At 57.0% G+C, this 12,073-nt stretch overlaps 4 protein-coding genes across 4 annotated transcripts; 3 read left to right on the top strand and 1 right to left on the bottom strand.

Annotated features, from left to right (window-relative positions):
* Window positions 1-159: 159 nt before the first annotated feature.
* On the top strand, window positions 160-1,384 carry PUNSTDRAFT_46907 (uncharacterized protein; the record flags this gene model as incomplete). Its single annotated transcript, XM_007387345.1, has 5 exons — window positions 160-391; window positions 451-601; window positions 796-970; window positions 1,076-1,195; window positions 1,289-1,384. The coding sequence occupies 5 exons, from the start codon at window positions 160-162 to the stop codon at window positions 1,382-1,384; spliced, it is 774 nt and encodes a 257-aa protein (XP_007387407.1).
* Window positions 1,385-1,663: 279 nt separating this feature from the next.
* Window positions 1,664-3,064, bottom strand: PUNSTDRAFT_115978 (FMN-linked oxidoreductase; the record flags this gene model as incomplete). Its single annotated transcript, XM_007387344.1, has 6 exons — window positions 1,664-1,789; window positions 1,844-2,124; window positions 2,190-2,369; window positions 2,433-2,688; window positions 2,742-2,845; window positions 2,905-3,064. 6 exons carry the CDS (start codon window positions 3,062-3,064, stop codon window positions 1,664-1,666), a joined length of 1,107 nt encoding a protein of 368 aa, XP_007387406.1.
* Window positions 3,065-4,211: 1,147 nt separating this feature from the next.
* Window positions 4,212-5,835, top strand: PUNSTDRAFT_137691 (uncharacterized protein; the record flags this gene model as incomplete). The annotated part of the gene is made up of 8 exons (XM_007387343.1): window positions 4,212-4,398; window positions 4,455-4,535; window positions 4,604-4,689; window positions 4,751-4,921; window positions 4,984-5,088; window positions 5,144-5,241; window positions 5,300-5,448; window positions 5,510-5,835. The coding sequence occupies 8 exons, from the start codon at window positions 4,212-4,214 to the stop codon at window positions 5,833-5,835; spliced, it is 1,203 nt and encodes a 400-aa protein (XP_007387405.1).
* Window positions 5,836-7,431: 1,596 nt separating this feature from the next.
* PUNSTDRAFT_54948 (glycyl-tRNA synthetase) lies at window positions 7,432-10,693 on the top strand. Its single transcript, XM_007387342.1, has 10 exons — window positions 7,432-7,739; window positions 7,789-8,186; window positions 8,250-8,395; window positions 8,478-9,209; window positions 9,278-9,366; window positions 9,505-9,614; window positions 9,727-9,820; window positions 10,009-10,131; window positions 10,239-10,266; window positions 10,490-10,693. The coding sequence occupies exons 1-10, from the start codon at window positions 7,637-7,639 to the stop codon at window positions 10,629-10,631; spliced, it is 1,965 nt and encodes a 654-aa protein (XP_007387404.1). The 5' UTR covers window positions 7,432-7,636; the 3' UTR covers window positions 10,632-10,693.
* The last annotated feature ends 1,380 nt before the right edge of the window (window positions 10,694-12,073 follow it).

The raw sequence follows: 12,073 nt of genomic DNA, 5'->3' as shown, positions 1-12,073 counted from the left end.
TATGCTGGCGAGAAGACGAAGACTCCCGCAGAATCACGCCGACCGCGTCGAGCGCAACTTTTACGCGCGATGCGCCCGAACAGCGGCCCGCTTTTCTTAAAGACATGGACGAGCGCGGGGTGGGCGAGCAGCAGGGCTCCATGGCACCCGAGGCCGAAGATGACGAAAAGAAGACCAACGACGAAATCGCCCCTAGCTAAAGACGCGTCCGCCTCGAAGCTCAAGCAAGATCAACCGCTTCGCACCATCTCTCGCTTTTGGCGAAGGGAGGCCGGCACTACCCCCGTCAATAGGAAGGGAGAGAAGCGGTACGACGGGAGTCTGCTCAAGGCCCTATTGAACACGTTCTTCTGGCACTGGTGGGCCAGCGGATGCATGAAGCTCTGCGCGGGTACGAGATCTCCCCTCGACACGGTGATTGAATGATAATCACGATGGACTACTACACAGACACGCTGAACACGACGACGCCTCTTCTCAACAAGCACCTCCTCTCCTGGCTCTCGCTCTCGTACACGTACGCCGAGCTCTCCGAAGCTGAGCGGGCTGACGCCTTCAAGCCGCACGGTGTCGGTTACAGCATAGAGCTCGCGTTCGCGCTGTTTGTGATGCAGGAGGCGTCGTCCGGCGAGCTGACATCGCGAACGGGCTACATGATGAACCACTATCAATTGACAACGATAACGACCGGTTAATCCGTCCGAACCGGGGTACGTACCCGTCTTTCCTTTCTCCTTTTCTCAATCCTCTCGCGCGCATATATGCATGGACTCACCCTGATCGCTTTCAAACCAGGTCATCGGCACCGTCTTCCGCAAGTCGCTTCGCCTGTCAGGACCACTCCGTTGGCCAGATCACGACGATGATCTCCACCGATTCGTCACGGATCGACCGTGCCTCCGCCATGGTGCACAACCTCTGGTTCGGGCGGATCCAGATCGTGATCGGCGTCGCGCTGCTCATCAACAACGTACGCATCCGCGTCCTCTCCCCTACCTCGACTTCGCGGATGAACCCGTGCGAACTGACGTTTATATATATATATATAATTCTTTTTTCGTGTGTCTTCGGTCAGTTGGGGTACTCGGCGCTGGTAGGACTCGCAGTCCTTCTGCTCGCCTTTCCGGTACAGCTTCTCCTCGTCCGCGTCATGTTCCGGATGCGCCGGCAAGGGGTGCAGATCACCGACAGTCGCGTACGGCTTACGAGTGAGGTACCCCTCCCGGGCGTCTCTAAGATCTTCTCGGGACGCTGAAGCCGTCCGTCCCTCTACGCTTATGTGCTCCAGGGCATTCGGCTCGTGAAGCAGTACGCCTGGGAAGCGTTTTACGCGCGCCAGATCAGCAGCCTCCGTGGATCGGCCGCTATGCAGCACGATTTGTAACATAGAGCATTTTCCAATAAACAGCGTTACCAACCTTGCAGTGCTGGGTGCCGACGGTGCTATCGTTGCAGTTACAGCAGCTGTCCTCGATGCCTGGGTCATAATTCGGAACTGTAACTTGCCTATGCACGAAAATCGTCGATACGGCGACATGATCCTTTCCGTACGCATTGCAGATGGTCATCTCGGCGTTCTCCCAGCGAAGTGTCGACGTGAATGCTCCTGGATGATGATAACATAAGAGGATAGACATCGCAAGGACATCGCGTCCTTTTACTCCTAAAGTTCTTCGTCTTCTGCGAACGGTTGGTCTATATAACCCACCGGGCTTTCCGGGGTATAAAACGTGCTGCGGTTGTAAGGGTGCAACGGAATATCCTTCCTCAATCTCTTGGGCAGATCGGGCTGGATATAGTAGAGTGAGCGCACCGTCCGTCACGGTGGTGCAAGGGAACTCACGTTAGAGATGTAGTGGCGGCCGAAGGCGATGAGGTCCCTCTTCTTCTCGGCAACCCGCAAAGCGATGCTGCGGTTGTAGCCACCGGCGCTGATCAGGGGCCTCGGGGACCATATGTTGCGGATGAAGTCGTTCGATTCGCCCTTGGGCGGGCCGCCGGGGATATCCTCACTGCCGTTCACCCGCGGCTCCACGACGTGGATATAAGCGAGGTCTGGGTGGGCGTCCTTGAGCGACGTGACGAAGTGGGTGTATTGCGGGATGGGATCGTCCATACGCATGTCTAAAAGGAGGTCAAAAAACGAGAAGTTCGTTCGCTGGTCCCTCAGGGCGTGAAACGTGACTAACCTTGAAACCTGTTCCATGGGCTGAGACGGATGCCCGTCTTGGACGCGCCGATGGCGTTCGCTACGGCATCTACGACTTCGAGCCCGAAGCGACTGCGGTTCTCGATGGATCCGCCATAGCGATCAGTCCGCTTATTGCTACTCGGCTCAAGGAACTGGTGAATCAAGTATCCAGTTGCACCTATCGTTCAAGGATCATCATCGAGATAGCGCCGCGCGAACGATGGGAACGACGGTAACTCGCCATGAATCTCCACGCCATCGAATCCTGCCTGGACAGCATTGCTCGCCGCCTCCGCGTACAATTGCGTGTACTCCTTGATTTCGTCGATCCTCAGAGGACGAGGCGTCCATTCGGACGTGCTCAGTTTGACGTCCGAGGCAGAGACAAGCTCGAAGCTGGGGTCCTCGCTTCTCAGGACATCCAGCTTCGCAGCCCGTCCGAGCGCCCAGAGCTGGAGATAAATGAACGAGCCCTTGGTATGAACGGCGTCCGTTACCTGATGCAGCCAGCTTAGTGAAACGGCTTATGACCGAGCGAGAACAGACCCACCCGTTTCCACGAGTTGATCTGGTCCTGGTTCCAGATGCCAGGTACGTGATTGTACCCTCCAGCCTTCGGAGCGATGAATGTGGCTTCCGTCGTGAGCAATGTACCTGAACAAGCGGTGACGGGTGAAATTCGACGTGCGCGGACATGTACTCGCGCTTCGTACCTGGTTCACTCCCCCGCTGCTCATAGTACATGGCCACGATATCCAGGAGTACGTGGTGGATGTTGGCGCGGTAGCGCGTCAGAGGAGCGAGGACGACGCGATGCTTGAGCGCGGACGTGCCGACCTGAATTGGGCTGAAGAGCTTCGGAACCGCGGACATGTTGAGCAAGAACAAAGCCCCGATGGCGCTGATAAGACCAAGGGAGACCAGTGTCAGTCTGCTGAACCGGCCGTTACCTGCACTCGGTGACGGCCGGGTGGTCGGACAAGATCCAATGGATTTCGTCGACATGAGGACTGTTTATCGGATTTTTTAGTCGACGTGGGTCAAACGGGGCTGAGATAAAGGGCTGAGCAAGCGCTGGGCTATATGTATAGGAGGTCCGGTCTTCGTCACCTGAGTACGCACGCACTCCAACATGAGAGTATTCAATCAGCGAGCCTGAAATGCTGAAAATAGCCAGCATCTCGCAGTAGTGAGCGCAACGCCATTGAAATCGACCAGAATCCAAAGTCGCTTGTCGAGGTCGTCGACACATAATACTCGGTTAGTACACCAGTTATCGCAAAAATATCAATGACGTCGCCAACATTGCATGTATTTGTATGTGTATGTTTGTATTGTGGCGGACCGTCCCTATCCTCTGCGCTCACTGGCACCAGTCGCGCAGGCGAAGCACGCCCCCAATGTCTGAGGTCAACAGTGCTATGAATGATCAATCTTTTGGCCGCGTCATTTTCTCTGCTTATTGCGTGTCTACCGCTCCCGAGATCTGTATTGGAGTCTCTGTTCCTCACGCTGACTTGTGCTCGACTCGGCGAACCGTCAAGAGCATTGGCTTGTTCAGTTGACCTGCATCGATTCAACGATGATCCATCACCACACTAATAACCTTCTGGAACCGCCTCACGCAGGCCGTGGTCTGACCAGGTTAATCGAGTAATCTCTGTCCCTATTCCTTCGTGATGCGCCCAACTGTTCGCTGTCCGATGTCATCGAATATCAGTCGGCACATACAGCTTAGCACCGGATATTTCTTCACCTTGTATCCATCTAGATGCCAGTCTTGATCGTCTTGACCCAACTCTCGTATTCGCGGTTCTTTCACGCCGTCTCCTCTCCCGGGTTGGGCTGCACGCATCCAGCACTGCTTCTCAACAGGCTGAGAACTCACCTGCGCGCACAGTGATGGCGCTCCCCAAACAGCGGGCGGCTGATCTCCGAGTAAATCGGCCCGAAATCACGATACCTCGCATATGCATATATACCGCCGATGCATTGCTGTACGCACACATTCCTTTGACCCATGACTCAACTCACTTCCGTGGCTGTCTCGTCCCAGCAAACAAGCGGCCAGAGCGCTTCTGCTTGTTCTGCTCAACCCTCCGAGGACAAGAAGCCCGAGGCGGTCAAGCTGGAACTCGAGGGGGTGAATCTCGCCTTTGACATCTCCACCAAGGCGATCGGCACTTTGCATTGGCTTCTACATCTGGGTCGGTTTACTGATGTTCTCTCTCCATGTGTATCTGGTGTTTAAACGTGCTCACAGGAGCGCCCGTTGAGGGCCGAACCCTGACGGCGTTGGGCTGCGACAACGGACTGTGGATCGGTTACCCCGGTTTAGCAGCATGTACGTGACGGACCGACAGTCCTCGTTCGAATTAATAAGAGCTACGCACGTTGATGCCTCTTTGCCAGCATGGGCCAAGGTTGGCAGCTTCACCCTGGTCACGCAGGGAGCAGTAATCGAACAAGTCGGACTTCTTGTCATGATGGCGAACAGAGTATAGTCGTTGGCCTTCCTAAGATCCGTACAATGGTCCCTGAGTACGATCTCTACTCCAGGTGTTGCATGCGTGCAGGATCCGCGATTTGATCGCATGGAAAGAGGAAGCGTCGCATCCGGAGCCGAACTGGCAGATACCCAGCGGCGAGCACGATATCGACTACTTTTCAGTGGGTCAACCCGAGGGTTATGAAATCCTCATCATATACGGAAGGAAGAGCAAAGATGGTGTAAGTCACCGCTTTTGATGCCCGATTCGACGTGCTGGAGGTGACGACAAGCGTGTTCGCAGAAAACAAGCCGATTCACGACGTTGGAAGTCGTGGAAGATGCCATCCTCAACGATCAGAAGTCACGGTTTCTTCAACGAGGTCCCGCTTGGTTCAAAGTAAAGCAGGTGCGCACGCACCATGCGGCCCCAATATTTGCGCCTCAGTGAAAATTCGGAGCAGCACTTTATCATGGACTGCAACGCCCGCGACGTCATTTTTCTCCGCAAAAAGATCGCCGTAGTCGAAGACAAGGGCTTCTCCGTTATGGACCTGGCTGAGTGAGCATACTTGCATGTGGTCTCTGCAGGATGAGATATACAGTTGCCGACTCGTGAGGCACGAGAGCGTTCGAATCCCACAAGGGGTGGAGGAGGATGAGGAGGATGGCGCTTCGGGAGCCTTTCCGCACGCCATACAGCGATTGAGTGAGAGCATGCCGCTGGTGATGATCCCGTATAATGGAAGTTTTCTGCTGTGCTACGACGGTGAGCACAGGATTGACCACTTATAACGGTTGCGCCCAGAAAACTGACTCAACCCGCATAGACTGCGGGGTGCAAGTGGACCCTCGAGGAGACCCGCTAGGAAAGGTCATAGAATGGGAAGGAACAGCCAACGCTTTCGCACTGATATGGTCGCGACTTCTCCTCTTCAAGAACAGCGGCGTGGAGGCGCGCTACCCAGATACGGGTCGTCTGGATCGCGTCCTTCGCAATGGTTACGTGCGGTGCCTGTACGACGGTCGCCGCCAAGTTTACCTTCGCACCAAAGAACCAAATGGATCGTCTGAACCATCGAAGGCGCATCCGGTCTACGGAGCTACGGAAGAATCTGGCCAAGTTCGCGTAATTCGTTTCAAAGAGTTGTCGTAGCATATGCAATTATGCACCAGCGAGATAGTTCCTGTTCGGATCCAACCTTCCGGTTTTCGACCGCAAACCTCTCGGGGCAGGCTCGACCGACGGGTTGCGATAGTGGTATCGAGCTGTCAATGCGATAGGGAAGGCTTATGTGTGGTACGTAAAGACCTGATTCAGACTAATGTTAGGCTTGTTTGTAAAGACCTCACTTCGCCCGAGGCTGCCTTACGTCCTTCATCAACCTCCTTTTTTGCCTGCTCCACTGCAGATGAGGGACCGCAGCGCCAACAACAACGGGACGAGGTCATGCAGCCGGTATCGCTGGTAATCGCAGACTTCAAAATGAGTGTGTCCACCTACTAGGGACCATCGAGCCGAGGACATTACAGGATACACCGAGTGCAGGGTCGTTCCTGCTTATAGGCCGTTCCCGTTGATGTATGTATGTATCTACCTACCTACCTACCTACCTACCTACCTACCCAGAAACTGATTGTTCTGGTTGTGTTTTCGCACGAGGTTAGGGTTCTTCATGTAGAGCCCTTGGTCGATGGCATGCTGGGACCGGGTCGATACCTTCGTTAGGACGGTGGGGCAAACAAAAACCTGTGGGGCAAACCGGGAAGGGCCTCCCGTTCTTATTCCCGGCATGACATGTGCGGCTCTACGCATCGTTCTGGGTAAGCGTGAGCGATAAGAGGGCACCAGAGTCTTGATAGTGTCACGAACCATACTTTCCCTCATCGGAACGTCGTGATCACTCACGAGACTATGACCGCAACAGATCGAGGGCTTTCGAGATCCAGAACGAGCTGGGCACATAGAATAACGACATCCTCACCGTCCCACTGACGCACCACGAACAGCGGCGAATCAGCTCCAGAATCTCTGCGAGGAAGCGCGGTGATAAGATGTGTGTACGTCGTGAACGAGAGTCTGAGCGAAACGTTGACCCCTGGATTAGTTGAGCGGTCTCAGGTTGAGGTCAGATGGCCCTCTCGGAACTCTTCTTCCGCCGATGGCTGGGACGCTGGGCACTGTCCGGCCCGAATGGCGAGGCCACGACGCCAAACGCCGAGAAAAAGCGGGTTTTGTCCATTGAGTGTGCGATGGTTTGGGTAGCTTGTTCGACGCGAGGTGCAGTCACGTAAGTAAAGCATGTACTATAGTAGTGCATTTAGGTATATGAACGGCGATGTCTGAGTCCCTCCAGAGTTGGACTTGATCGAGATATCGCCGGTGCGGCGGCGTCTAGCATCGTGGTCGATTCGTATAGGTACGCGCAACGCCAGGGCTATCGGCCTGAGAGGCGGTAAGGTTCGAAAGCATAGTGTGGTCCGCAAGGAACGAAAGAGTCCGAGCGAGAGCGATCTAGAGACCATCGCTGTCCACGAGTCGTCCACGTCGCGGCCAGAGCCTTGCGCCGGACTCTCAGGGCGGCACGCACGCGGCGAGCGCGGCGGCTGTACGGGCGCTCGTCGTCGGTCGCATTTTCCCGGCTCGCAACAAATTTGCTGTCTGTGACTTGTCGGGTTGCTGAGGATACTGAGGATAATATACCAGCGCAAACTACGTGGCAGCGGCCTCGGATCTATCAGGTGTTGGGGTCGCGATCGTGGTTGAGTCGGGGATAGTCCGAGGTTAATCGCGACTTGACTCGACGGTGGCATCGATTTGGATGCGATCCGTGCTTGGATTCTTGCGCGCGCCTGTACATTATCATCGCAACTCTCGACTTCGCCTTTTATCTGTACAAAAGCGCTTTGCCACACGCGCATTCGTCCAACGCGACGCCGAACCACGCCCGCCCCCGATGTCCGAGGTGAAGAAGACCGTGCATCCGTTCGACAAGGCCCGCCTCGAGGCGACCCTCGCGCGCCGATTCTTCTATGCGCCTGCATTCGAGATCTACGGCGGTACGTGACTCTCAGAGCTTATGTGTGGATCGATCCTGACGTCGAATAGGTGTCGCCGGTCTGTACGACTACGGCCCACCGGGATCGGCCCTGCAGGCGAACATCATCGCCGAATGGCGGCGGCACTTCATCATCGAGGAGAACATGCTCGAGCTCGACACCACCATCATGACCCCCGCCCCCGTCTTCGAAACCTCTGGCCACGTCGCGCGATTCGCCGACTGGATGGTTAAAGATCTCAAGACCGGCGAGGTTCTGCGCGCGGACCACCTGGTGAAGAACGTCATCGAGGCCCGCCTGGTTGGGGATAAGGAGGCCCGCGGTGCAGTTGCTGAGCCGGCCGTAGAGAGCGAGAAGGACAAGAAGAAGAAAAAGAAGGCGGCGAAGGCGGCACCCGTCAAGCTTGCGGATGAGCTCGTGAAGGAATACGAGTTCGTACTCGCACAGGTGCGTCAATCCACGCTGTCATAGGTCATCTGAGCCGTCGACCATGCTCATGCCCATATGTAGCTGGACAACTACTCTGGACCGGAGCTCGGCGAACTTATTCGCAAGTACGCGATCCGGAATCCAGACACGGACAACGAGATCGGCGAACCTCAGCAATTCAATCTCATGTTCGGGAGCAGCATCGGGCCCACCGGTCAACATCCGGGGTGCGTCCAACATCCCTATCACCCTACCCTTACCCTATCGTCATCGTTTTCTCCCGCCCCGCACGTCACTCACCTAACCCAGCTTCCTCCGCCCGGAGACGGCGCAGGGCCACTTCCTCAACTTCTCCCGTCTGCTCGAGTTCAACTACGGCCGAGTGCCGTTCGCGTCCGCCTGCATCGGGCGCTCGTTCCGAAACGAGATCTCGCCCCGCGCGGGCCTGCTCCGCGTGCGCGAGTTCACGATGGCCGAGATCGAGCACTACGTCGACCCCGAGGACAAGTCCCACCCGCGCTTCAAAGAAGTGCGCGACATCACGCTCGCCCTCCTGGACCGGCACGTGCAGGTCGCGGGCTCGTCCGAGCCCGCGCAGATCACGATCGGCGAGGCGGTCGACAGGGGCGTCGTCGCGAACGAGACGCTGGGCTACTTCCTCGCGCGCATCTACCTCTTCCTCGTCAAGATCGGCATCGACCCGCAGCGATTGAGGTTTAGGCAGCACATGGCGAACGAGATGGCGCACTACGCGACGGACTGCTGGGACGCGGAGATCCACAACTCGACGGGCTGGACGGAGTGCGTCGGCTGTGCGGACCGCGCCGCGTACGATCTCTCCGTGCACGCGAAGAAGACGGGCGCGCCGCTCGTCGTCCGCCAGGCGCTCAGCACGCCGATCTCGCGGGAGGCGGAGGTCGTCGAATTCAACAAGAAGAACCTAGGCAAGACGTTTGGCAAGGACTCGGCCGTCATCCAGAAGATCGTCGGAGACATGAGCGAGGAGCAGCTGATCAAGCTCAAGGGCGAGCTCGCACAGGGGTGAGTCGAACCGGCCGGAGATGCTCTGGCACGTCACGGGCGGCTCACCCGATCATGTCCATGTGCAGAACTGCCACTATTACGGCAGAGGACGGCCGTCAACTAAAGCTCACGCCGGGCTTCCTGACCATCGAGCGCAAGACCATCAAGCAACACGGTGCGTGGTTTGCTCGCCGCATGCGTATGCGTCGTTCTCACCTATGTGCCCTGACGCGGTCACTACCCCATACTTCTTTTACCCCACACTTCTCGGCGCGGGCACCTATTCATCAATACGCGCTGGGAACGCACACAGTGCGCGAATTCATTCCCAACGTCATCGAGCCCTCGTTCGGTCTCGGCCGCATCCTATATACGTTGCTCGAACATAGCTTCTGGTCCAGGGAGCAAGATGTCGAACGCGGGGTATGTGTTTCGTCAGCTGACGCAACCGAGCCCGCGTGTTCTGGGCCTGGGGGTCGTTCCCGTCGCCGTCCCGCGCTGACGCAGACCGCATTTTGATTGCGTTTTACCCCAGGTTCTCTCGCTCCCCGCGCTCGTCGCGCCCACGAAAGTGTTGATCGTGCCTCTGAGCGCGAAAGAGGAGTTTGTCCCGCTCGTGCGGGAAGTCCGTGAGTGATGGCCACATGACCCCCCCCCCCGTCCACATTCAGTTTCGCTCACCCCCCCAACTTTACGCACGTCACCGATCCGGCCCTTCGCCACCGAAACCGATTTCGATTTTCCGAACCGTTTGTGTGGCCCCCCTCGTCGCTCGCTCGCGCGAACGAATGAATGAAACGACCCGGAACTCGGGCAGATTCGAAGCTCCGCGCCGCTGGCGTGTTCTCGCGCGTGGACGACTCGAATACGTCCATAGGAAAGCGCTATGCGAGGAACGACGAGCTCGGGACGCCGTTCGGCGTCACCCTCGACTTCGCATGTGCGTGTTTACCTCTCCTTCCCCGCTTCTCGTTTCCTCGTTCGAAGCGGGAAGAGGGGCAGGACGATCGCGTTGCTGACATCATGGGTCCTTTTCCCCCCGTTTAGCGGTCCAGAATCGCACCATGACGCTCAGGTGAGAGCATCTTTCCATTCATTCGTTTTCAATCCAAATCCGGTTTTCTTTTGCGTTCGCGTTCTTGCGTTGCATTGCGTGTGCGCCTCGACCCCCCCTCCCCCTTCTTTACTTCCGTTAGCGAGTCTGGGTCCGGGCGAGAAGGCGAAGAGAGGGGGTGTTCGTTACGTTGTCCTGACGTGGGTGCTGATCGCGTTTGTTGGTTTTTGGGCTCGTGTTGCAGGGAACGAGACACGACGACTCAGCTGATCGGCGACATCGACGAGGTGGTCAAGGTCGTGATCGAGCTCGTGGAGGGCACGATCGAGTGGAAGGAGGCCTGCGGCCGGCTTTCCGTGTACACGGGCGTGCAGGCCGTCGAGTAAAACCTAACAGAATCGAAATGCATGTAGACACCCCCATGACCGGACCGAGTTTGGGCGTTTCCGTCGCTGCCGCTTCTCATCGTCACTTTGTGCTTGGTTGTCTTGGTTGTCTTGGACTGAGCTGCGCGCGCATCCCTCGGAGTCGGAGATGGGGGGGGCTCTGCGGCCACGATCCATCCATGACCCGTGCACGGTGCACCGATCCGGAAAGTTCCCGCTCGCCCGACGTTGGCACGTCCGCAGCACACCCACCAGCTGCAGGCACTCGGGACAAATGGCCCTGTCGTGGTGACGCAGCGACGATCCCTAGCCCCGGTCTCCTCTTTCCTCTTCCGAGAGGCACGGGCCGGCGTAGGCATGGAAACGTGGCCTGAGCTCCTGAGCCCGAAGCTCGCGCCGGGGGGCAGGGAATATTTCCGTTCCCGGGATCGCGTTTTGAGCGTGGAACACGTTTTCTGTGATTGGGTGATAGCCGACGAACGTCGTGGACGTGCCAGGGCGGGGGTGTGTGCGATCCGTCGAGCTTACTTTACGGCGGAAGCAGAATCGGGACGGACCCCAGCGCAAGATCGTGCGGTGTATGTTTCTTCATCATGGCGAAATGCATGGCATGGCCCCTGCGCGATGGCGCGGATGATGAAAAAAAAGGACGATCTTAAGCGACCCACAGAAGTGAGACTGACAGCTGCGTTTTTAACACCCCGTTCGGGTGTTCGCCGCCGCTGCATATGAGCATCTTGATGAAACGCCACAGAAAACTTTTTTTTTTTTTTTCTTCTCTCTCTCTCTCGCTCGCTCGCTGGATCTGCCTCGTTTTCGACGCCGGCATATCATTTCCAGCATCAGTTACAGCGAGACAAGATGATACCGACGGTGATATGAACGGGGTTCGATGGCGTTTTGCACACGAAGCCAGCGTGTGCGCGCGCGAGATAGAGAGGAGTGACGATGTCTGTACGTACGCTTCCCAAGGGGGGGGGAGGTTGGTTCTTCCCATATTGCGTAAACGATACGCATCTGGGCAATCTTTCGACAAACCTTATTCTCCTGCAATCACCGATACCGGTTCTCTCACTGTCAGCAACGTCGCCATCGTCGGATATGCTGCACCGAACGACGACCATGTGATCGACGCAATATTGGGGAAAGGGGGGGCAGGGCAGGCAGGAAGGCCGACCTCAGCTTGGTTCCGATGTCGACATATGTACCCTCGGCTGGTTCGATCCGGGATCGCCTCGTTCACCGCAGCAAGCGACGAAAAAGCGAGCGAGCTGACGGGGAGGAAGAGGGGCAGATCAGCTTGTCGAGACCCATGAGTGGGAAAAAAACCCAGCGCGGGAGATTTACCGCAGATTTTTTCCCGCCGGCAGTGCCACAGGGAAGTTGGGAGAGATTGCGAACCCCTCTGGCGATTGCGTCTTTTCCTTTTTTTTCCTGCGCGC

This window comes from Punctularia strigosozonata, assembly GCF_000264995.1.
Source record: "Punctularia strigosozonata HHB-11173 SS5 unplaced genomic scaffold PUNSTscaffold_13, whole genome shotgun sequence".
Classification (NCBI taxonomy): Eukaryota; Fungi; Basidiomycota; class Agaricomycetes; order Corticiales; family Punctulariaceae; genus Punctularia; species Punctularia strigosozonata.
This window is presented reverse-complemented; position numbering and strand designations above follow the sequence as displayed.